At 44.3% G+C, this 25777-nt stretch overlaps 1 protein-coding gene across 7 annotated transcripts in view; it reads left to right on the top strand.

The window, feature by feature from the left end:
- Positions 1-5979: 5979 nt before the first annotated feature.
- Positions 5980-25777, top strand: part of GABRR1 (gamma-aminobutyric acid type A receptor subunit rho1) — a 36273-nt gene continuing 16475 nt past the window's right edge. Inside the window, exons 1-4 of one of the 7 annotated variants that reach the window (XM_056343609.1) lie at positions 5980-6565; positions 8875-9074; positions 9674-9809; positions 25103-25156. In XM_056343609.1, the coding sequence (XP_056199584.1) occupies positions 9688-9809; positions 25103-25156 (176 nt within the window). In that variant the 5' untranslated portion in view covers positions 5980-6565; positions 8875-9074; positions 9674-9687. The other 6 variants (XM_056343611.1, XM_056343608.1, XM_056343610.1 and 3 more) reach the window with 6 other exon arrangements.

The following is a 25777-nucleotide window of genomic DNA, read 5'->3' on the forward strand; positions in this document are numbered from 1 at the left end:
GGCAAGTTTATCTGCAATAACCCATCTAGCAAATTTTAAAAGTTGGGCACTGAAATCAGAGTTGCGTGTTACAGATTGGTGGCTCTTGTTTGCTCTTCTCTTCCTAGTGTGCTTCTGTGCAGTTCATAATACCTTTTAAGTTTGTTTTTTATTGCTGCTTTGAGGCATCAGTGTTTTAGCAATGAAGATCATGAGCAGAGGAAAAGGAGACAACTGGTAATTTTCCAAATGACTGTGTGTAATTCACAGAGCTTCAGTAAATCTAAATATTAGACTAGCATCACTTCAGCACAGAAAGTCAAGGAATATTGTTGTTAGAGCTGTCCTGACCTGCAGCCATGTTCCAATGTTAGTGCAAGACCTTAAAATATATCAGAATTGATAGAGCTGGAGATTGTGTAGTATATCCACAAAGGAAAAGAAAAGCTTCTGGATTTCTTTGTGCCAAAAGTAAAAGGTTGCAGTGGCTCCAATGAGGGGAAACACGTAGGAAGCCACTGGGATAGGTTGTCTCCAGGCATTCAACATACAAGACTCTGTCAGAACAAAATAAGAGTAGAAAGGTGGGTCTTGCTGACATTAATCACATCATTGACCCTGCACACTTAGTCAAATACTGCCACAAGCCCATGAGGAGGATCCCACGGCTCTGTACACCAGCCGGCTGCACCAGGCTGCTGTCCTTAACAGCCTCTGCTGGAAGGCAATGCAGCTGCCTTAGGCAGCTACCTCCTGATAAAATGCACCGTTTCCCAGAAACACTTCTCCAGCAGCTCCTGATGGCTGGCTTGGATATAGCTGTCCATGCTGCAGGTAAGGAATTTGAACAGGCAAATCCCCCCGCTCCTTACACAGTGGGAGGTGCAAAGTGCTTTGGGCACAGTACAGAGGCTGCCAGTAGACTATGTAGCTTAAAAACGCTTCTCTCCCTTGTCCTGTTTATGTGTGCATCCATGAATAAATCCAAGATAAGCTATACAGATGCCTAGTGTTTGATTGAAGAAGTTAGAAGTGATGCTGCAGTGATATTTGCAATGTGTGAGTCCTGTGAGTGATGGCCAGACAGATCATTTGTGGCTGGCTGGTGGGTGCACCAGATGGCCACCCATGGAAGTGGGTGATTCCAAGAAGCAGCTTGCTGCAAACCACTATGTACCTCAGAGTACACCTACCAATGGAGAATATTGTGATATTTATTTGCCTTTATTTAAAAAAAATACAAATTGTTATAATCTATTACTTAAGAACCTCTTCGTGACCAGCAATTCTGTAAATCTGTTACAACATACTGCCCTCTGAGGTTAATTATCACTGCAAAATTCAGCAAAGGCTGTCAGATCCAAACAAATTTGTCTTTCAAAAGCACTGTTTGGAATTTTCCCTGTTAGCTAGTGCCAATAATTGATGGTTCTGAGCCTGGCTGGTTGATTATTTGATCATCTAATCAGCTCTTCCTTACAGTACTGGCTATCGGACTTCCCCAGATTTACCTCTGTCTAGGGAACCAGCCCATATCCTTTAGAAAATCATACTATTGTCACTTAAAAAATACACTGATAGAGAGATAAACATAGTTTTTACTATTAAAAAAAATAAATAATGAATTTATCTCTATTTCAGATTTGTCTTCTGTGGTCTTCCAGACAGTGGATCTTTTAACAGATCTCATAAATCTTTAGTTTGCTGCGTAGAGCAGAACTCTCCCTTTCAAGATTAAATGCATCATCACATAAAAAGGTGACATAACCTTCACACCCTTACAATATTCCCTTTTTTAAACACACAAGCTAGCAAATTCTGGCCATTTTTTCATATAGCAACTACAGAACAGCTACAGATAGTTCAGCTCATTTTCCAAGAAAATTCTCCGTTGATGTCCAGAATTTCTCCTCCTTATCCAAAACTTATGACCCACATTCTTGACTGTTAGATGGATCGTTTTGCAGTAAGCTGTAATCAAATGACACTAGTGGTTTCTGGGCCTTTCCCTATGATACTCCACTTACTCCTTCTCGGTGATCCTTCAGTTTTTCAGATATACTTCGGGCTTATTCAGGAAGCAGTCTGTGTTTTATTCTTGCTTATTGACAAGAACAGAACAGGATAAAGAACCAGTCTCTTTGGGGAGATAATTGCATTGCCTAATGACAATTTGCCATTTACAGTCATATTCAATATGGGATTTTAATCTTGTTTTAAAGTATTTTCCTTATTTTATCTCAAAACCGTATTGTTGCAGTTTCTTAATCAACATGCCATGTGATGTAACATTAAATGCCTTACAGAAGCACATTGCATAGCTTCATTTCCTCCAGTAAACACATTTTAAATTAATCAAAAAAGGATTAGCTTGGAAAGATCTATTTTTCTTTAAAGCCATGCTAATTGACATTAATCAAATTACCCTCTAACTCTTTATTTATTGAGTGTCATATCAGCCATTCCAATATTTTGCCTGGGATCAGTGTCAGGCTGAGGGCTGTAATTACTCCAGTTGTTCCTTTAATCCCCTCTGAATATTGGCAGAACAACTCTCTTATTAAGCACTTCTGTCTTCTCTGAATTGCTATTGACAGTTCCGTAGCTGTTATCCATATCTGCGTTAGCTTTTGCCTCAAGATGGTCCCCTTGAACTCTCAAGATTTTTACAAGATTTTACAAGATGTTTACAAGATTTTCTGACTCATCACTCTTGGTCCTTCCATTTTGTTGCTGTCTTTTGAAAAGCATTTTGAATTATTTCTTGCTCGACAGGCAGGGGCCCTTAGCGTATCGCTGATGAAATTCCCCATGGGGGTGATGCAGATGGGCTGTGAGAACTGTAGAGGAAACTGGGAACCCCTTTGTAGCTGGGATTCTATGTGTAAGAAATGTACTTACTGCAAAAAGGGGGAATATGACGTGGGCTGGATAGGATGGCTGAGGACCAGAATCTAGTAGAGTGAAATTAGTCCCTATCTAGGATAAGTAGAGCATCATTTCAATCCAGTCTGAATGCTTTCATAGCTTTTAGTTCTGGATCTTCCAACAGAGCTAAATTCACACCCTTTAAGGGAGCAGTCCCTCCTGGTAAGTGAGTGTATTGTGTGCTCTGGGGATTAGGACATACGGGAGAGGGTCGGGGGAATCCTTCCCATGCGTAGCACGCCGTGTCTGCCTCCTCTAGTATATCTGCTTATAGCAGACAAAAACACTTTCCAATGGACTGCACTAGGCACTACTACACGTTTCAATAATTTTAGCCTGCTTAAACTGCTAACAGTAAAGTATCCTTCCAAAAGTGTCTTTTAAACTTCTATTTATCTTTTACTTTTTAAAGTATCTTTTCCCAGTTTCAGTAGCAGAACCTCCATGCAAAAAGGTCAGGTGCCCCACGGCCAAGTACACACAAAGCCACCTAATCCAGCTAATGCATCTCCGTGAAATTGCAGAAGGGGCTGAAACAAAAGGACACAGATCAGCACGCAAGGCACATAATCTCTCAGACAGAGCGTAAAGCCACGTAAAGACACTTGTGAACTCAAATATGTCTCCACGGGCACAAAGACACATCATGTGGGGAGAAAAGAAGCATTCAGTGGACAAAGACTTCCCTGAGGAAAGAGCTCTAATGAAACCAGAGTGGTATTGAAGATGTGCCTTGTTGGGGTGCTGTAGCATTGTTTATTTTGGCAAAGAGAAACAGCCGCTGAACGCATTAGTCCTGAAGCACTCCAATTCACTCAAGCACATTGTTTGCTGTAGCCTTTCAGGTTTCTGCCCAGTACAGGCTTGGCCTATTTCCTTTGCCTTTCATACAGTACACAATCCATTTAGGGATTTATAGCGGCTTAGAGGCACATGTACAGTGCCTTGCCTCTATCTGATTTCTATTCTGTGATAAGAAGGCTTGGGGTCATGGGTTCGTTGGCATTTGTCTCCTCTCTGTCATTCATGTTGCATGGAAATCTAATAATTAATTTGTATTTATGATTTCTTGAGGTCCACCAATGTCCTTGCCACTACCTGGAGAAGCCCCAGGGTTTGCCATGTAGAGCAAGTAAATCTGTTCTGATATGATATTTTAAGCAAGGGGTGCAAGAGAGACCAGAGAGGAGGAGGGGCAGAAAACCAAATGTGATAACGAAGCGCAAGAGCTATTTGCGATGAAATCCTTGGTCAGTATAAAAGTGGTGTGATTCCCGTCCTGGTGCACATTTATGCCAGCTCATACACTGATTAACACTGAAAAGTAAAATCTTCTTGTTTGGACACTTCCACACCCCGCTCTTGCCAAGCAGTTCCTGGTCTCTGCTCTCCACAAACAGCACATTGAGTTACAGATCAGAAAAGTGTGTATTTGCCTCTTGTGCCTGCAGAGAAAATATTATCTTCTTTCCCCTTCTGTGTGGGCTTCTTTAGTTTTAATCATCTCAGTGTAAATACATGTATTCACACTTCTCTCATCCTCTCAACTTCCCGGAGCCACCTGATTTTAAGGAATGCAAAAAGCGCTATGAATAGACAGCAGCTCTGCTGACACCACCGTGGTGAATCTCAGTCAATATGCCACTTATCCCCAGGTCATTCAAATCCTATTTGTCATCTGTACTAATATCCTCCTCGGAGATGGTCCTATATCCAAACACACACAAATGATTCAGCTGACACAACACAGAGGGAGCATGGATCTCCTGTGAAGTGCCCCAAGAATAGAAGTATACTTGTTAAAAAGGGACATAAGCAATGGGTTCAGAAACCCCACTAACTTCATATTAAGCCTGACTTCTCAAGTCTGACGGCACCAATTGTTGCAGCCCAAACAAACTAGTAGGCTGCAACAAGGCTCTACCATGGGTCAGATTCTACTGTCTCTCCTTCCTCCAGAGGCCAGACCACACTCCTCCTCCATCCAACTCCTCTCCCACAACCCTCAGGGCTATTTAATCACTTAGCAGGAATGAGCTACAGCTGCACATCATCCATGTCAATCAACCCACTGCCGCTGAGGCCAGGCCACAGCTGCACATTATCAATGCTGATCACCCCACTGCCTTCACTCCTCTGCAAGAACCCATGACTTCGATGAAAGAAGTGAAAAGCTATACTCTGACCAGTGTGCCCTAGAGGCACAGAGTGCTGTTTCTGAGACGAAACACAGCTGCCCAGGGAAAGAGCTTTCCAGAAGTCAAACAGCATCCTATCAGTTACACGGGTACCTGGTGCTCCTCCAGCTTCTGCAAGTGTAAATCACGGTACAGATAACGGTGACACGTTCATCCACACTTGCATCAAAGGCTTTTAGATAAAGGCAGACACCCATTAGGAAGTGGTTAGAAAATGTAAGTGCTGGGGGTTCTTTCACATGTGGCTGCTGCACTCTGCTTGTAGCTCCAGGGGTCTTTACATGGTGTATATTGTGTATTACTGCACTATTTGAAGGTTTGGGTAATTAATTAAACAAGAAAAGGCCTGGTTTGTGGTTCAGCTGGAGTTACCATGGCAGATGCTGCATCGTGCCTTGCCCTCTTGGGCACTGAAAGTACTCCTGGGTTCCTGTGGAGGCTGGCGGCTCCTGCTTGTCCTGGATTTCTGCTCCTGACAAGTTCAGCAAGGCAAAAAATGGTCTCAGTATTTTCTCCTGTGTTCTCATTTTGGAGATACATGGGTTATAAATAGAATTGGGCAAATAGCTGGCTTTTTCTGTGGTCAAATGGAAAAAGCATGTCTGTTGGCTCAAAATTTGTTTATTTAATGAATTATAATAATATGGTTGGGTCAAATGGAATGCAGTGTTTACTTTTTGACATTTCTTATCATCCTTTGTTAATGAAACTCCAGGAAATACAGGATCAGAGTCCCAAGCAGTCTGGGAAAGCTGCATTTAGATGGCTTCAGTAACTAAGTAAAAGTCCAAGGTGCCACTGAACTCTTCTGAGGAATGAAGTGACCAGAGTGATAAAGCCCTGGAGCAGGGAAAGCAACGCCAGCTGGTGGCTGTTGAGTGGGGCCCCTGGGCTAAGCAGGAGCTGGGGGTGGCATCCCTGGGGACAGGCCAAGCCACTGTGTGCGAGGGCAGCTGCTGGGGACTGCCCTCCAACGTGAAGGATTCAAGTCTTATTCGTTTCTGCTTGAGCAGAACTCAGCCTTTCCTGTTCAATATAATTTGTTTCAGCTGCCTGAGATCGTTTCTTGTCTCATGGATTATCATTTGCATTCAGCTCCTACTCTGACCCAAATAAGTCTGGTATCTGGCTTCAAGCACAAAAGCATTCCAGGAAAGATGGCTTCAGCCATAAATCGGAAATAGTTAGCCTTTCCTACAGCGAAACTCAGCGTTGCTCAGCTGACTTCACATCGACAGTCCATCTTCACTTCTTGATCTGTTCCTGGATCAGCTACTGACTATCTACAAGGGATTTGGCACAATCATTTCACATTTGGATGGCTACTCCTACCTGTAGAACCGGTGTTAAAGTTAGGAAAGTCAAGGGAAAGTTAGGAAAGTCAATGGTATTGCAGCTTTCAACGGACATTTTAAGATTTGCTCTGAGATCTGGTGAATGTTGTCAGCTGTGCGTGGAAGGTTAGTATTTATGTTATTACTGTTACGGGAATCTGGAAAGCAGAGGGTATGTTTATATTTGTGAACACTTATTTGATGGGTGAACAGGAAAAAAATGCTGAGAGATTATCAAATCAAATAAAACTAAATAATTAAAATTTAAAATATTTTGACACAAATCCCTAGGACCTTTCCCCCAATATATCATCTGATAAGCTTAAATAATAAAGTCATCTGAGGAGACTGCAGTTAGCTCACAGCTAGTCTACAGGCTGTAAAAACAGGTGAACTTGTTGAAAATACTGTTCTCATGGACAAAGCAGGCAAAATTAATTTTCCATCAAGCTCAAGATTAAGCAAAGTTTGAGGACAACATTTTAAAATACATTTTGTTCAATTTATCTGTTTTCTTGTATTTTTCATATACAAGACACATAGCCATCTTTTATCTTTTTTCTGGATGTTTGAATTTTTCACATTTGTTCTAGTTCTCTTATGCCAACTTTCCACCATTTTTCCTCTAGGAAAATCAGAAAGAAATAGTGCTGGAAGTGACCCTGAGAAGTAATATAGTCTAACCTTTGGTCCTAAGACAAGATCAGCTATACCTGTCTTAATTTTTTCTAATGTTAGTAATTAAAAACTCTTCATGTGTAATCTACTGCAATGCTTCTCTGTCCTCATTGTTTGAAAATATTCCTAGTAGCTAATGTAATATCTAACGTTATTTTCCCCTTACTAATCTCTGAGCCCATTACTTTTTGTTCTGTATGTCACAGCCATTTGGAACAGAGTATTTTTTCCTCTTTGAAGCGACTTTTGCATACCTGAAGACATATACTGTGCCATTTCCACCCTTTCAAGCCTTCACCTCGGGTTATGCACCCAGATGATTCACAGCTTCCTTGCAGATCATTTGCAGAACTTGCTACTTTCTTGCATGTTAGTGAGCCACGGATAACTTCTCTTGAGATACAGCAAGACAAACTTGAGTTAAAGCCAGCAATGTTCTGCATCGGTCCTACAAACATTTCAAGAGCATGCTGTCTTGCCTATGAGAATGTTGCGTGAGATGGTGTTGAAAGCTTATCTAAACCTACTGCTTCTCCCCAAGCTATGAAGCCTGTTGGCCCGTTAGGGAAAGAGGTGAAGTTTGTTCAACGTGTTTGTTCCTCATGAGCTCCTGTCTATCCCTCAGCCAGTCATTTTCTTCCAGGAGTTTAGAAGTTGTCTGATGATTTGTTCCAGGATTTTTCTATATACTTGAACTATTGTTTCTAGTTCTAACTAGAACTAGACTGTTGTTAGGAACAACAATCTAAAAAAAGGAGAATTGAACACATTTTTGGGGCTTCTTTATATCTTCTTTTAGAAAATTGCCTCTATTAATGAGAAGACGAATGTTTCCCTCCCCTCCTCACATGTACCAAGGGACCTACAGCTTTCCCAGGGCAGCTAAGTGAATTCGTAGTTGTCCATCGCTTGTCAATCCCCACTGTTCCTCTGATGAGTAAGCAAGGAACTAGCCTTTTTTTTTAAATGTGAAGTAACAAAAATGTATTTCAAAGAGAAGAAAAAGTTCCTTTGATGAAAGACATCATAAAACTTTATATAGATTATTGCAAAGACTGAGAAGAGTATTTCTAATGTCACTACAGATGAAAAGAACAGTTATTAAGGTACTTTTTATTCTTCTTGAGAAGGATGCGTGAATCAGTGCAAACTGAATGCAGGTAATTTTCAAAGAAGGGTACAACTTCTTTGAACTGCAACATTGATTAACCATTGCAATAAACTGCTGGTGATTGATTGTCCATCTCTTGAAGCCTGTGTGACTTTGTGCAGGAAAAGTTTTAGCCCAGCAAATCATTAAATTCAATCTTGATTGATTGAATTAAATTTCAGCGGCTTGCAATGTGTTGTTCCTGTGGCTCCTGAGGCAGTGTAAATGCTCACTGAAGTCAACAGAGCCATGGCAGCTTAGACCAGGCAGAGATCTGCTCCCCAGGGCTTTTAGAAAGGGCTTTCATGGAAAGAGATGGGTGACTTGACAAAGTGCTCAAAAATAGAAATCCATGGGCAGCAGGTAGAGGAAGAAGAGCCTTGTCAGCAAAGGGGTGGGACAAGGCTAGTGGTGTCTGCAGGGCACAGGGGGCTCCATAAGGCACAGGTGGGACCAGAGCTGTAAGGCCTTGGGTGGGGACGCACAGGGGAGAGGGAGGGTAAACACAGAGCTGTGGGTTATGCAGGGAGGGGCTGAGCTCCAAAGAGATGGGCAATGTGGCTGGCTTGACCAGGTGTTTCTACCCATGCTGTTTTATTTTCTTCAGCACCAATGAGGATTTTGTCAGCCCCATGAGAGCCAGCACACCAGCCCCCCAAGCTCTCCTGCAGCTCTAGCGCTTGCTGCTCTGCTTCAGCAGAGTCCCTCCAAACAGCCCTGAGCAGAGAGGAGAACCATCTCCCCCATGACACCCTTCCCCCGTACAGCGGGATACTTTCCAGAGACCCTGCTCAGCAGAGAAGTGAGGTACGTGTCACAAGTCCTGAAAGCGCCCACCACTCCAGCCACAGTACCACTGTATGTTAAAGTACTATAAAAAACCACACGGGAACAAAATACTGTTTCTAGAGCTACATGGAAATGAGTTTTTGCTGGAAACTGATACACGTTTATTAACAGTTCTCAGTCTATTGCAATGCTTCTAACAAACATCACTGCTACACAGATAAGTTTGGTGATTAAAGAATGATTAATGACACCTGCCTGACCAACTGCACTTTTTTTGGTTATCCAGGCAGAAATACACATATATGCCAAATCCCACAGGTACTTGAAAAGGGTTCAGTTTCAACCAATTAATAAAATAGCCTGTTTAGACAAAAAGTAATTGTTCTCTGAGAATACGTGAATTCAACACTGCTAGAAAATCCCTGCCATCTGACGTAGAAGGATTTATAGGTTTAGTGGAAATTGCTTTCCCCACTGTCCAGATTAAATACTGCAGGATGATTTTTTGTATGAGTAAACATCCTTGCAATAACAATCAGACTGATAATGACTTAAAAAGAGGAACAGGATCTACATTTTTGTTTTCTTCTTCTTGTATGGACTATTTCTGGATACAGAACCTTCAGGTAACATGTTGACTGTCCATAAAATGCATTTTAGCATCTTCCTCCTGTTGTGGGGATGGGTTTTATCCACTGAATGCAGAGCCCACCGACAAGGAAAAGAAATACATGAGGTATACAAAAAAGGCAGGTGAGTCTCTTTTTTTTTTATATTTAAATAGCTACAGTCTGGATAAATGTAATGTTTCAGGTGAAGATATAATGACTAAAAGATAATTAGAGTTTGCATTTGCAGATCATGATCTCTCAGTCAAAAATATTTTCTGTTGCTTTTTTTGCCAATGAATAAGTTTTAATGCATTTTCTACAGTAAAAATTGTTGCTCCCTCCCAAAAAATGGGTTTGTGAGGTATTTCAGAGTTTCAGAAAGGGTGCAAAAAAAGAAGCATTTGCTTATATTTATTGTGGATTAAAATGTGGTAGAGTACCTACATGAAACTTGAGAGGAAATTGTTGAATTCACTGGAGATTAGATTGACTTGAGATCTCAAATGAAAATATTTAGAAGTTATTTTATTATTCCCATGCCATTTGTTTTATAGAGCTTTTGAGAGGGAAAAAATCAAGTATCTTTGCAAACTTCAAGAATATGGTCAGCTAGCAGAGGAAACAGAGCATTTAGTGTATTGATTTAAGATATTCAAAATTATTTAAAATATTGTCTATTCTTCTCTCTTTCTCTCTCTCTCTCACAAAAAGACTATGACATTTCGCTCCCACTATCTTGTAGACAGCCATTTTAGGAGGTTTTGAGTTGAGGAAGGTTTTTTTGCTAAAGCTCAGTTCTGATTACTTATATTCTATTTGGGAAACAAAGTTTGGAACTTTGTATGAGGATTTTTATACTTAGGCATATAATAAGGTACACCTAGAGGTAAAATCCTTTGGGTTTCTTTTGGAGAATATAGCTGACACATTTAGTTTTCTATTCAAATGTTGTGTACTTGTTCTTGAGACAGACTGAACCTATGTTGTATCTGCTTTGCTGTACCGATGCTGTACTCTTTCTGTTCTGTAATGACTCCGTATCACCATCAATACCTTGAAGTGTATGGGGATAGGAATGCAGGAATGTCACAGTCCTGAGGAATTCAAACCACTGCTGTTAGCCTTCAGGAAAGGTGACTGAGAGGTGGAAGGGGTGGAAAGTGCAGTGCCTTTTTGTCTTCCTCTAGCCCCTTGTAGCAAGTCAGGGCTACATTACAGAGTGACTGCGACTCTGTCCCCGTTGGCACTTGGGGGTCCATGAGCCATTTTATACATAGGAAATGGCTTTAGTAGTGACACCACCTTTGTGGAGGTGTAACTGGGAAGGTGAATGGGGTGGCTCTGTTCATGATCAGCCCCCGGGGGATGTGTTACCAGAGACAGTATGGATAAAAGACAGCCACGAAACCTCTGTTTTTGCTGAGGCTTAGTGACAGTGGCAGCAGGGCTGATATGCTGGCTGTAGCAAAATAAAGGGATGAGAAGCAAGGTACCACCATTTAGGCTGAAAAGCATCCAGCAGAGAGGAGCGTGTACACACAGCTGTGCTCTTGTTTAACATCTTTAACGAAAACTCCCACTGCACCAAACGCTTAACAGTGTCAGTGCAATTAAGTGACAATGTAACATATCACAGCAGCAGAGAGTTAAAAATACGTGAAAATGGAAAAGAAATACCTATTGAGTTCGTGTAGGAACAACCTCTTCAGCCGTGTTTTGTATATACAGTGTGATTGTGCCAGGACAAGCCTGTCGGGAAGCCCCAAGGTGTGGCAGCTCTGAGAAGTTCTGCTCACCACCCTCCCAACAGGACCATGCTGGTCTGGGAGGTCATTTCTGGCCTATTTCTGCTGCAGTAGAGCAGTACTGATGCTAAGGAGGGCTGATGGGGAGAGAGGAGCAGAGCTGGCATGTGTCTGTAAGGTTGTCCATCAGCAGTGTGGTGCCCAGCACAGTGCTCGCTTTCCCCTGCGATGGGCTGGGCTGTGAGAGACCAATGGTTTTAATGGCCTTATAATTTGTAAAGACAAAAAGGATGATTATGGTCATCCATCTGATTTCCTGCTAAGCACAAACAACAAAGCCTTCTGTATGAATTGTACACTGAACCTCTAATTTATGATAATTACCTTCAGTGTCAAATAAACTCAGAATAGGATTGTGACTAGTTTGGCTTCCATGCATTTGGTCCTGTTCTGTGCTAGCCTGTCTCTTCTCCATCCATGTCTTTGCAGGTGGATCAAGCCCCCTTTTCATGTCTGCTTAGATATATTTAGAAGATTAATCTCTTTATATTTCCCAGTGTAGCATCTTTCCCAAGCCTTGATTTAGTCATTTGCTTGTTTTCCTCTGTCCCTTCACTGCTTTCTCAGGATTGACATCAGGACTGGGTGCAATATTTGTACAGTCCTCCTGTAGGTGCTGCGTACAGAGTTATTCCCATTGACCTCCTGGGATCATGGTCATGCTCTCCACTGCAGCCCTGAAGTGGAAGGTCATGTTTGCCCAACAGGATCGGGCATCTGCGTATGGCAGGGCATGTCATCTTAGAGGTACAGCCTTTTTGCTCTCATGTGTAGGTCCCTATACATTAAGATGCTGATCATGTAAGACAGTTTTGAAGTAGGCACGGTCCCCTTGCATTTCAATTAAAGTCAATGCCTGCTTTCATAGAATTAGATCCTGGAAGGACGCAGAGCAAGGCAGGGTGCTATAGAACTTCAGAAAAAGCTTGCAGTGAAGATTGCTCCTGAACATTTTGTTATTGACTCTGTTTACCCTCCCTTCAACACTCAGCCCTGAATATCCATTATGCAGAAGAAGTTATAGCAAATGACTTTGTTACTCCTCCCTAGGCACTGTTATCTCTTGCTCCATACAGCTTGTGGTAAGGACCAGGTTGGAAATTCATCCCTTCACTGCAGCCTTTACATTCTGAAGGGAGCCTCGGTGGAGACTGAGGGGGGAAATCTATTTGAAGTGGGAAAGGCTGGCTCCGCACCACCACAGGATATTCAGGCTGGCTTGCTTTGCACCTATGGCCTCCCTAGCCCCCAGAGGCCCTTTCGGGGCACAAGACCATCCGCTTGCCCTACTGTCAGGGCTCTGTGCCAGCCACCGGTGTTGGCAGGCAGCACAGGCACCTGCTGCGGAGAGCTGCCACCTTGGGTGTGTTGCCAGTGTCCTGCCGTCCCTGACAGACCTTTCCAGCTCTGCTTCTGATTCTTATGGTGCAGCTGACAGGAAATACATAGGCTTTTTGGCTTGTTTCTTTGGATGGGGTGCTGTGCTGCAAGTGTTAGTTTCTTCCAAGGAGACTCACTTGCTCTGAACTCTGCTTTTAAATTAAAACTCACCATTTGCTCCGCGGTTTTCAGCCCCAGGGCTTGTCCTTTCATCCGAATAAATCCAGCTGAGCCCACAGCCTTTGCTTTCTTGCTGATGTGGTGGATGGGGTGAATGGGGGCCACAGGGTCAGACACTTTCTCTGTCACAATTTTTGGCACAGCAGGTCCCCCAAGGCAGCCATTCTAGCATGAGACACAACGCCCCTGAAAAAGGGTGAGCAGACAGGTATGGTTTTCCACATGAGAGTTCATGCATGCACAACAGTCTTTTGGGGACTGGGTTTGTGCAACAGGAATTTTGCAAAACGTCCCAAATAATCCCTTAAATAAAGCTGATGAGGCTTTGGGACACAATGCGAAGTGTGACAAGAAAATGGCAAATAAGTGTAGGTCAAAGCATGCATACAGTCACAGTGAAAGCAGCAAAGTAGAAAGCTTTATTGCAGGACTTCCTACAGAGCACTCCAATATTGTAATTCACTGTAAAAATGTCTGTGTGCCAGTCAAAGACTCAAATACTTATTTTTGTTAATCTCCAGGACAAATCACCTCAAAGGAATTTCACTTCAAAGAGCAGCAATATAAAAATAAAACCTTTCTCACCTTGCAGACCTGTTTGCAGTCAGCCATGTGCAAATCCCGCAGGGTTTGCAAAGCTTTTTACTCCTGTTAAATCCACAGTGCCAGAAGTCCTACAGGAAGGAGCTGAGATCTGAAGCACCAGCAAGAGGGCTGTCTGCTGCTTTCCCAACTGCTCAGGCTCTTGGAAAGCCACCAGGCTGCATGAGGGCTACTAGAAGGATATGAGAAGCATCGCTAAAGGTCACAACATCGTTATGCCAACAAAAGGGCCAAAGCCTGTGTTGCTAATTAGACTTGCAGAATCTGCTAGAGAGGATGAGCGATAGGAAAAGAACTGGCCTGGAGCTGAGCCCAGGTTGTTCTGCCAAAGCTAACTGCTGGGGGAAAAAATCTCTTTTAACACTGAAATATCTCTGGACAGCATTATAACTACCTTTCAGACAAACAACTTTCAGCAGAAAAGATTTCACCGTATGAAATTGTGTAGAGATTTCACAAAAATGATCTATGAATCATGTTGGTTTAATCTTAGCTAAGAGACTCGCTTCATGTTTTTAGTCATGTCCCTACCATTTCCCGGCTGTGTTATGGTCATTTAGCCTTATTCTGTTCCCCAAATAGCAGCTCATTTTCTGCTTGTCTAGAGCTCCTGTCCATGTTTCTGTCAGTAAGAGCTATCTTTTACAGCAGTTGAATGACATCCTCTACAATAAGAGGCTTGTTATCACAGGGTCTCTCTCATGGCCAAAGATCTTTCTCTTATATGACATTTTCTGATGTTACTGCAATTAGCGTCACTCATTTCTAAGTGATGGGAGCCTCTCTGCATCATTATGGCCATGGTTCCTTCCCAGTCCTTTCTCAAAGGCTCAGCATCATACTAAACATGGAATCATTGAATCATTTAGTTGGAAAAGACCTTTAAGATCATTGAGTCCAACCGCTAACCTGGCACTGCCCAGTCCACCACTAAACCATGTCCCTAAGCACCACATCTATACATCCTTAAACGCCTCCAGGGATGGTGATTCCACCAGCCTCTCAGGCAGCCTGCTCCAGTGCTTCAACAGCTTTTCAGTGAAGAAGTTTTTCCTAATATCCAATCTCTAAAGCTCTTGTCCTGTTTCTTGTTATTTGGCAGAAGAGACTGACCCCCACCTGCCTACAATCTCCCTTCAGGTAGGTGTAAAGAGCGATAAGGTCTCCCCTCAGCCTCCTTCCCTCCAGGCTAAACAGCCCCAGTTCCCTCAGCTGCTCCTCATCAGACTTATTCTCTGGACCCTTCACCAGCTTCATAGCCCTATTTCACAACGCTATTTTGCAACATTTACAACACTAAACTCACTTCCCTTGCTTTTGTTGAATTTGGGTAGGACTTGGATATTGTCAGCTCCTCCATACCTCAGCCACGCTGTGTGCAAGAGGTCTGCACACTGCAAATCTCATGTGGCTATCCTGGTACCCGCACTGAGGCTGCCTCTTACACGTAGGGCAGCTCCTACCTTCTTGCCCTCCTAATGCTTTCTCTGGCCTTATAAATTCATCCCTAGCAGGCATTCTTCCTTTACTTTCCAGCAATCCTTAAGCCATTCTCTTGTCCTAGAGTTTTGCTTTTGTGTCTTATCTTCAGGATTGATCCTGAAAGCATTTATTTGCGTGAACAAAGCTTACTAATGCAAGCTGTCTTTAGATCAGATCTTCAGAGTGCACAATAAGCCTGTAAAAAGCCTGTTGAAAGCATTGCCTATAGGAGCACATTATCAGTAGCGAGCCAGATCCAGTGGTGCACTGAGCACCCACAGCTCCCAAGGCACTGTTTTTTAGGATCAGCAGGTTGTGTTGTGGCTTGACACCATTTGCACCAGCAATGTGACAAGCACGAGAGCAACAAGAGGCCCAGTATGGGCTTCAGGCCGATGCAACTGGAGTCTCTCCATCTCCCCTGCTGGTATATTGCCATTCCCTTTCCTCCGTTTGCCTCCATCTCCTTCACTCCTTTCCCCGCTTCATGGTTCCTCCTTCTCTGTTTTTTGGCCCTGGCTTTCTCTGCCCTTCTCTTCACTTGCCTCATTTAGGTATCCCTAGGCACATCTCCTGTCCCTGTCACACAAGCTCTGCCAAGTTTTCTGCTGTTGCTTTCCACTTTGTATTATTCTGTAACTTCCTTCTCCCCTCCAGCAGCTGTTGCTGCTGCCTGTTTTAGCTCTTTTTCCCCTTTCCAGAAATCCTTTTCTTCCGTCCAACAGTGCTCATCTTCTTTATCCTATTGTTGCCGAAACCTCGGAATGAAGAACTTACCGACACCAATGTGATGCAGATAAGCAGACACTTCTTTATTAACGGCCGGGTGCGTGAGTGAGTCCTCTCACGATCAACGCACACCAAGTTTCAAACTCATACACCATATATAGAACTTAGTCATGCATATTCATTAATTATTCATGAAAAATCATAATATTTCCCAAAAATCATTAACATACCTTCCTCCCAAATCCGATTCAGCGCAGTAAAGGTTGGAAAAGTCTAGAAATGGGTCTAGGGTACGATTTGGGTAGGTGGTATATGAGTCGGTGGTCGCGATCTCCCCCTGCCAGAATTACCTTTTACTAAAGTTCACGGTTTCTTGGCAGGTAACTACAAGCTGTTCCAGTCGACTCTCCCCAGTTCCCATTAATTCTATATTCTGACATTTCAATACACTTTCTGCATACAGAAGACTAGTCAACTACAAAGAAATCCTCTCCCCAGTTCCCATTAATTTTACATTCTGACATTTCAATGCATTCTCCTAGTCTACCTGTAAATACTGCATCCAATTATTTTGAATCTTAAGTCTGTTATCTAGGTTATAATCATTCCTACTAGGTGATTCTGACCTATTCTTCTGGCCTTGGTACAGGGCTGTACAGAGGATTTCATAGCAGCTTTTGTTGTGCAACTACTAGTTTCATTAAAATATATTTCTTATTCCTCTATATTTCTATTAAAATTATTTTATAAAATCAAATAAAGTTAATTAATTCTAACTTATCAGCAGATCTGTAACACTATTATACATTAACTTATTTTTCATTATTGCTTTGCTATTTCTCTCATTTGCCTTTCCATCCCTGTTGTTCTTTCAAGTAACTTCAATCCTGCATGACAACTTTTCTTGGAAATCTTGTTTTTTCTCACAACCCAGCCAAAAGTGTCCTTTCTCTGCTTATCGTTGCAAATAACAATGCTTTGAAAATTATATTTTCTACTTTTGTCATCATCATCAGCCTCCTTTCATCCTTTCTGGAACTTATTTTGGGGCTACACTTCGCACAGCTTCACATCTCAAATGCTCCTGCTGGTCTTTCTTCTCAAAACTGCCCAGTCACCTCCCAAACTCACTTGTGTTTTTAGCTGTCACAGCTTCAATGAAAGTGAATTTCACAGCATGATGACACGCTGTATTTGTGTGCTTCCTTTCAAATTTCTTCTGGTTATGTGTTGTGGAAACTGTTGAGCAACAAATTCCTGTTCACCTTCATCACGTCACTCCTGATTTTGTATCATTGCACTGTATCGCTTGGCTGTTGTCCCTTTTCCCACCGAGAGTGCCCTGCTCAGGCTGCCTGGAAGCCCTCCCCACCTCTGAGCTCTCTCTCTCCTCTTGCTCTGCTGTTTTTCCCAGCTATGGGCATTGGATATGTCAGATGTGGACGTGCCTTGGTGTTACTAATAACGCTGCAATGCTTTCTGTTTGGTTTGCTGTTCCATTCCCAATAACGCCAAACCTCCTGGTTGTCTTTTTGAGCACTGGGGAGCATTAAGCTGGTGTTTACCAAGAAATAGCCACAACGGTACTGAGGCCTGCTTCCTAAGCAGTAACAGTTGATTTGAGGGCAACCACGATCTTAACATTGTTTCTGAAAGTACAGTGGAAAAATTTTAAAATACAAAGTACAAAACAATGCACATTTTTCTGAATTCACTAACACTGTATTTTTCTGAAGTCACTTGGCATCATGAGATTCTGCTGTAATTCTTCATGCTGCATAATTCTGATTTTGACTACCTCGAATGCTTACATATCCTCAGTAAATATTGTTGCCAGTAATTATGCTTTTCTCCGAAGTTATTTATAAAGCTATTGAATAACAGTGATACCATCACAGATTTCCATGGGGCTATGCTGAAAACCTTTCTTCACAGTGAAAACTCTCCATTTTTCCTCTGTTTCTTGTTTTGTAACAATTCACATGTGGGGAACTTCTTTCTGACTGGCTGATTTCCTTACAAGTCTCTGGAAAGGACCTGTCAACACCTTGTAGAAATTGAGGTACACTGTGCCATCTTGGTCACCGTCATCTAGAAGGTCATTAACTTTTTAGAAAAGCCTATTATATTTACAGTGCGTAACATCCCTCAAGAAAAGTCAAAATGCCTCTCACTCTTCTTCAGCATATGCTTCATTTATCTGGTGTCTACTATTGGTGTTTTTTACTGTCTTTGTAGCTAATTTGTCAGGTGGAGCAGTCTGTAGCTTCTCAGAGTCCACTTGGAGCTCTTTCTCCAAAGAAGTGTGATACCAAGTGTTACTCCTGTGACACCAGGGACAATTTAAATACTGCTTCAACAGTTTCTTGCTCAGCTTTCTTCCGGGTAGAAACCTGATGACTTGTTACCATTCAGGTCATTTACTTTAAATCTGTTTCTGGTCCTGTGTCAGTATGAGTATTGCTTAACATTGCCCCACAGCAGAGTTCTAACAATTCTGTATTTTTGTAGTGTGAATTCCTTATTTATTGATGGTTTTGATTTCCCTTATAAAGGCAAAGTACTTTCATTGCTGTAAGTAACAAACTAAGACAAGTGTAGTATCCATAATTAGCTAGTTATTCCCCATTCTGCATTTGTGCAATTATTTCTCTGTACTCCATGCAGTTCTTTACGTTCTCTTTTACTGAAATTCATCTTATTGACATCAGACCTTTTCTCCAATGTGCTGAGGCTGCTTTGAATTCTGATCCTAGACCCCAAAATGTCTCTCTTTCAAGCATGCTGTCATGCATTAGTTTTATAGTTCTGTCATTTGCATAATTGTTGAAAAAATTGACTAGTAGTTTCCAGGATGAAATCTCTGAGATGTCATTTAATGTCTCTTGACAGCAAACTAGTGGCAGTTACTCTAATCATGGTTTTTCAGCCATGCTCCAAGTCACATTTTCATCTCAGTCGTATGTCCCTAGTTTAGTAATGAAATATTTAGAACCTCATTCAAATCTACTTTTACTCCTGCTTACGCTAAGGCAGCCGGTTACACCGTCAGAAAGGACGTTAGACTGGTTTGACGTCAGTTATTGCAAAGATTCACATTGAATGAACTTTATAATCTCATTATCTTGGGTTGGTGGGGGTGGAGCGCAGACAAATGGATCACGACTTTGTCCCAGTTTCTTTCCAAATGTCAAAACTCCAGCATCCCTCTTTTGTCCCCTGCTTAAAACCAGGTTTCCTGTTCACCCTCACCCTCTCCCAGAGGCATCACCCATGTGTGAGGGGTCCTCAGAGGTACCTGCTTACAGCTCAGAAACTGTGACAGCTGGTATTCCCGGTGCTCCTGAGGGAGTGCCGTCAGCCTCTGTTGACTTAAATACCTCTGATTTATTTAAATATTCCTTAACATGCTCTTCCCTGATCTGCACTGCGCTGACATCTGCTTACAAGTCAACTTTTCTTTGAAGAGTGCAGCAGACATTAAACCTTTCAGCACGTTCTGTGTTGGCCCATTAGTTGCTCCCCTTCCCTTCATCCATTTCTCTTTTTCACTTAGCTGAGCCCTGGCGCCGTGCCCGCCTCCTCAGCTGGCACAAGTGACCTCAGCCATGTTCCTCCTGCTCACTCTGACCCTCCTTTCAACGCGTTTAACACAAAACCCAACAAACACACATCTGCTGGATGCAATGTCTGCCACATAAGGGTACTATCATTTTTGCCAGATCAGGCACAGTGCCAAGACCCCAGGTGGCATGACATTTCTGTGAATAATCAATGTGTGTACATTTGTTTCATTTTTTGTCTTTTGCCAGTGTTTATGTCCAGGCAAAGAACAAAGGAAGTGCAAAAGTTAAAGGGTGTATATATATGTGTCTCCTGCCTCTGTCTATTTTGCATTCTGAGACTGATCTATATGCATGTAATACTGGATTAAAATGGGGTTCTCATTGAATTTTCTGTATTGCTCAAAAATAAGATGTAGAAGAACTCTGAATCCCACTGTATCTCAGACTTTGTGATGTAAACATAAAAAATAGCACTCTTTCCCCATTTCTTTTCACAGATTTAACCACCCATAATAGCAATGGGTCACCTTTCTTTAAACCTACCACTCACAATTACAAGCAAACAAGGTCTTGCCAAATGCCAAGACAAAATACATTTAATGATTAATTTTCCTCAGTTTTTAGTGGCTTGTTTACAGCTCATAACTTTGTAACTCTGCCAGTTTGAGTACAAATTAGTGGGTTTCTATCCTACATTATCCCTGGGAATTAGCATAGTGTCTCCTACAGCGCGTGTCACCGGATAAGAGCAGCTTCCTCCTGTTGCAAGTTTGCTCTCTCCTTCCTCAGGTGCTGGGTGGGTTTCCCCCCGTTTAGCTGCCTCACTTTTCATCCACTCACAAAGCACTTCTCTGGGCTCTGGACTGCCTCTCAGTCTTCACCCAGACCTGCCGCACCGCCTGCTTGCTGAGGAGATCTTCCCAATTTATGTGCAAGTCAAAGGCACATTATGGGGGGACTTTCTGTCACGCCCTGCCCCCAAACCTTTCCTTCCTTTGGGACACAGCGTGGGGGGTTCTTCAGCCCAGCAAGTCTCATGCATCCCCAGGACTGGGCAGCATCTCTGTCCTGCACCGCTCTGCGGTGAGGGGACACCCCAACTCATGCAGAACTGTCCCAAGTGTCCGTGCCCCAGAATTCATCCCACACAATGATGAGGCACTGTTTGAGCCTAGTGTCTCCTCTCTGCTCCTTCTGACATGTTGCCCTCTGGCCTTACCCCATGTTACCCTCCCTCCCTATCTCTGCCTATCCAGCCTTTCTCCTCAGTCTCACCCCATGCATAGGCCCTGTTGCAGATCCAAGCTCCTTTTGCCTCTGCCCCACTTCTTCTCTGCAGAAACCTTCCGTATGTTTGGCATGCAGTCCCCAGCCCCTTCCCACCTCTCCCTCATTCCCTGACCCAGCACCCTCCACCGAGTTTCTGCCTTTAACGCGATGCTGATGTGGTGTGAACCCAAGTCACTAACTGGTCATAAAACAGAGGGAGAAACAAAAACTAGTCAAATATTTAGGCGCAGGTCTTTAATAAGGCCTTTATACTTCCCACAACTCTTTAGTAGTACCAATATACCTTTGCCATTCCTGTGTGTCCCCCTGCCAGGGCCTTGTCCCCCGCGTGGAGTTAAGCTGCCTCTGCTGTTCTCTCCTGGTCCTTCTCTCCCGGGCAGTGTTTTGTCAGGGATTTGTCCAGCCATAATGTTTTATGGGCAGACGGAGGAGAGCGTGGCTGCTGCCATTGCCCTGACTGCACGCAGGCTGTGCAGCACAGTGGCTGCGGGACGGGAGGCTGCCCACCACTGTCCACCCATGAACAGGGAGCCCGGAGCCAAGTGCCATGGCGTGGCTGGCAGCGATGAGGGAGTTTTCGTCACTTACATTACTTTTCATTTAAAAGTCCTGCTGAAAACTGGCCGGACAAGCTCCACACCTCCCTTGGCTTGCGTCAGTGGTAGGAGAGGCTGTGGATCGGCTGCCCAGCAGCGCAGCGTGAGCTGCAGAGCTCGTATCTGACAAAATTAAGCATGTGGTGATTTCAGAGGGTAAGCGGGGAGAGTCCACAGTCTCTGCCTGCACTGGAGAAGGGGTGGAGGCATCACCCAGGCATGAGATAAGCAGAGAGTAAACGGGCACCCCGGGTGTCTCTGCCCCAGGTGCTGGCTGGCGGCTTCCCGGGGCGGCAGGCACCTCTGCTCAGGGCAGGAGGTCTGGGATCACTTGCAGCCACGGCCCCTGGCCAAAATGTTCATGATGATGCAAGTAACCCAAGGGACAGAGATTATGCCACAGCAGCATCTCAACAGTGTTTCCTGAGACAGGATCTGTTCTGACATCTCTTCTCTGATCTGCCATCCTCTTTGCCGACCTGATACCATAAGGGATGGAGAGAACAGACTGTTCCAGAACTTCATGAAATCTGATAATAGTAATGTTAGTGTTAGCCTAGTCTGCTAAATCCACCAGCACTGTTCCTTGAGGATGTCACCCTTTGGACCCAGGAAAGACTGTGTGAATCTGGCTCCATTACTTCAGCAGCTTACTTTCACTTTTCTCTTGAGGAAAATATATCAAATCTTGCTTTTTCCTGAAGAACCGAAACTGTGTCTTGATTTAACACCTCAAGGAAGAAATGCTCTCAGATCCTAATGAGATTTTCCTAATAAAAATGTAAAATAGGTCACTCTACTACAGAAGTATTGCCTCCTGTAGAGAAAAAAAGGTGTGATTTATAGGTGGGGAAATGTATGCTGCATAAGTAATTACAAACTAAAATACTAAGCTGGGTAGTGACTTCTCTCGCATTTCTTGTAGTTGTTTCCAAAAGCTCTTCTTTCAAAGATGAAGAACTGGATGTTCTGGTACACTGTGCAAGTGTAAGCCTGGCATTCCTCTGGCACACACCCTGTGAAGCTGTGCATTTGGAAATGCCTGCTGGGACCTGGAGATATCATGGTTGGACTGTCACTTCTGAAATCAGACATGGTTTTCCTTAGCCTTGCAACCCTTTTTCCTGTGTCAGAGGGACTGTAAGAGCCATAGTAAACCCCAGGCTTTTAAAAAAGGAGTAACTACTTTTTGCTTTGTGTCTGTAGTCATAGTGATGAAAATCTGGTTTGGGTGAATATTTTTTCCCCCAGCTACCCTAAGCTTCAGTTGCCTCATTCCCCCTGGACCCAGCAAGCCTGAGATTTTGGGGCAGAGGCATCTCATGATCCCTTGAAGCTGTGGGAGAATGTGGGGAAATAATGGTGACTTTGGAGAGGTTGCATCACCCCAGCTGCCATCAGGAGCCTGAGAGCTACTCCAGCAATGCACAGGGAGCGCTGTGAATAAATGTTACTCTGCTTCAGTTGTTGCTTTTTCATAAAGCATCTCACTGAGCTTCATGAGCCATGAAATGCCTTTTGGCACTGTAATTGTTAGGAGATAAATATGGACATGGGGGGAGGAGGGGGGGAAGCTTGTTCATTATTCAGTGTATTTTACCTCAGGAGTTATTGGTTAGTTCTAAAGACAGCCTGTCACCCCAGCCAAGACAGGAGCAATACTGTCACACTGTGTTGGCTGCGGTGACAAACAGTTGTGCTGAGCGATCTGTGAGCAATGTCTGGACGGAATCTCCGAGTGCGGCTGTCTGCCACAAATGCTCAGGGACAGCAGACGTGCGAGGGGAATCCGTATTAGCTTGCCATTGATGCGCAGCCAGAACGGGCAGGCTAATGGGGTCCTGTGATGGAGCTGCCATCGATCACTTACCCAGCAGAGCATTCCTCGGGAACCAGACCAGAAAAGCTATTTATTGAGTAGAAAGAAATGGGGCTTCAAATCGCAGTAGCTGGGGAATGATTTGCAACAGGTAAAACTGTTTGGCTGCCACAGGAGGAGGCAGGAAAGCGGAGGAGGCTCGGTAATCTCAGAGCTGTGATAATGGGAATGGGACTGGCAAAAAGAAGTGAAGGAGTTGAACCAAAGGACAAATGAACACAGCCCCCTGCGGTGGCTGGAGCATGGGGGACATTTTATGCCAGTATGTGACAAGGAAATGAAGTTTAATTTGGAGGCAGCAGGGAACCACCTGGAAGAAATAAAATGAGCTATGCTGTGTTGCTGGGTGCAGAGGATAGGGAGAATTTGGCCATGAATCCTTGATGGCCATGCCTTGAAGGTTCCCTCAACAGACATGATAGGGCCAGGGTCAACATGAAGTATTAGATAAGCTCTACAAAGAGAAATGAAAATTAGAAATTGCAAGAACATGATCTGCTTCATCCATGTTTGAATACCAGCTCCTGTACAGCCAAAGAGTTTACCAGGGCACTTTAAAGTCACGGAAGTCTGTCAGCTTGTCATCAGAATCTGCTTACCCCCAACACATGTGAAATTACCTCCTGACAGCCAGCAGATGAGAAACAGGCAGCAGAGCAACCTGTCAGCGGCAGCCCGAGGGCATATTGACAAGGCAGAAGCCTCTACAAAGCGCATTTTGCATTTGCAAGTGCATTTTGACACACGACACCCACGTCCAAGCAATGCCAAAGAAGCTGCTCCTTGTAATAGCGATGCTGCTGCATGGCCCAAGGCTCCCCCAAACACTGGTCTGCCTGTGGGCTTAATCCCAGACTTAGCAGATGCTGGAAAAAACCCCAATCCCGCTCAGCCAAGGCTTCGCTTCAGGGTGAGTCAGCGATACAGCCTAGTGTGCCCACCCCTCGTCTGGGTGCTGCAGAGGTGGTCCGCTTCTCGGTGGCAGCAAAAAGATGAATGTCCCTCCAATGCCATCAGCTTTCAGCGAGCTCCCAGTCCAGGGAGAAACCACCCTGCAAGGCCTGGGGTTCGACCACTGCTCACTGAAGGGGCAATGGTGCTCAGGTGGTGACACTTGTCATTGCAAAAGGAGTTTTGCCACTGTAAATCTCTACAGAGGGATTTGAAATGTATGCTAATGGGCTAAAAGCCTCATTAGTAGAGTTGATTAGAATCAGTGTTTATTACAGAGGGAAGCTAATTTTTGTAACTTTTAATTAAAAATGAGTTAGAAGTGTCAAATGTTTAAAATGTTATTTTTGCTTAAGCTAGCACTTATGTTGCTAAAAGCAATGTTTTTTCCTTTAATGATAAAATAAAACATTGGTTGATCATGAGAGGAGCTTTCTTGACAGCCAGCTGGGAGACAGTATGAAACTAAACCCAAATATTTCCATAGTTTTTTACTTTTTTCCCCCACTGGAATACTTCGAAAAGATTTTCTTCCTATGAAAACAGCCGGCTGCCTGCGGTGCGTAGCTGCGATGGCCGCGCTCCTCGCTGGCAGGGGAGCCCACCCAGCCCCTGCCGTGCAGACCCCTCCAGAGCCCCCGAGGCGCCGGCCATGGTGGCAGGAGGAGGGGGGCGAGCCGCCCGCCCGCGTCCCTTGCCAGGCACTCCAAACCAGCGGCGTCCCGCCTCACAAGGGTCACCGCTCCCCTTTTCCCCTGTCTGGCTGCGAGCCCCTGGCACCCCCCGTCCGCACCCTCCACCATGCCCAGCCTGACACCGCCCTTTGGTGAAAAGGTAAGAAAAAAAGGGTAAGGGCCGCTTCACGCGTGGCAGAAGGTATCGCCGCGGGGATCAGTGCCTCCCAGCCGATGTCCTCACCCACCCACCCGTAACTGCCCGTCTCAGCTCTCCCTTTTCCTGTCCTTTCCATGCAGCCGGCCCCAGCGGCAGCGACGGGAGGCCCACGGCGAGGCGCACAAGCAAGGCAGGTAGGTGAAACCCTCCGGCGGCTGCTGCTGGCCCAGCTCCACTGGCCGCACACCCGTGGCCGGGCTGTGGCTGTGGCACGGGAAGGGGACACCACCTGAGCATGCCAGTCGTGTTTAGGAAGGAGTCATGCCGCTAGCAGTATGCAGTGGGCCCCAGAGGAAGCCATCATGGAGGTGAGGTGTGATGCCATGGCCGTTCGCCACAGCCCCTTGGGCTTCGCGTTGCGCTGCTGCGTGGTTTGTGCCGCTCGGTGCTGCGTGAGCGGGCGCCTTCCCTCCGAACATCCCCACTGCAGAGCTGAGCCCCACTCCACAGGCTCTCCATCACGCTGCTCATTCTTCCCCCTGCCACTCCAGGGAGAAAGCATCTTTTTGAGCATGGCCAAGCCTGCTCACAAATGCTGAAGGCTTTGCCAGCAACCTGCTAATATCGTTCCCCCATCTCAGCCAGGTATAAATCTTCCCCAGCGCACGGTCACAATGCCACAAGTCTTTCGGAGGCTGAATTAAACTTAAAGCAGAAGCAGGAACCACCTTCTAAAATGCCTGAGGGATAATTCATGACTAGAACTCACTGATGGAGGTAAACAACTTGCCTCTCCTATAAATTATTAAACTGAG

This window comes from Falco biarmicus, chromosome 6, assembly GCF_023638135.1.
Source record: "Falco biarmicus isolate bFalBia1 chromosome 6, bFalBia1.pri, whole genome shotgun sequence".
NCBI classification, from domain to species: Eukaryota; Metazoa; Chordata; class Aves; order Falconiformes; family Falconidae; genus Falco; species Falco biarmicus.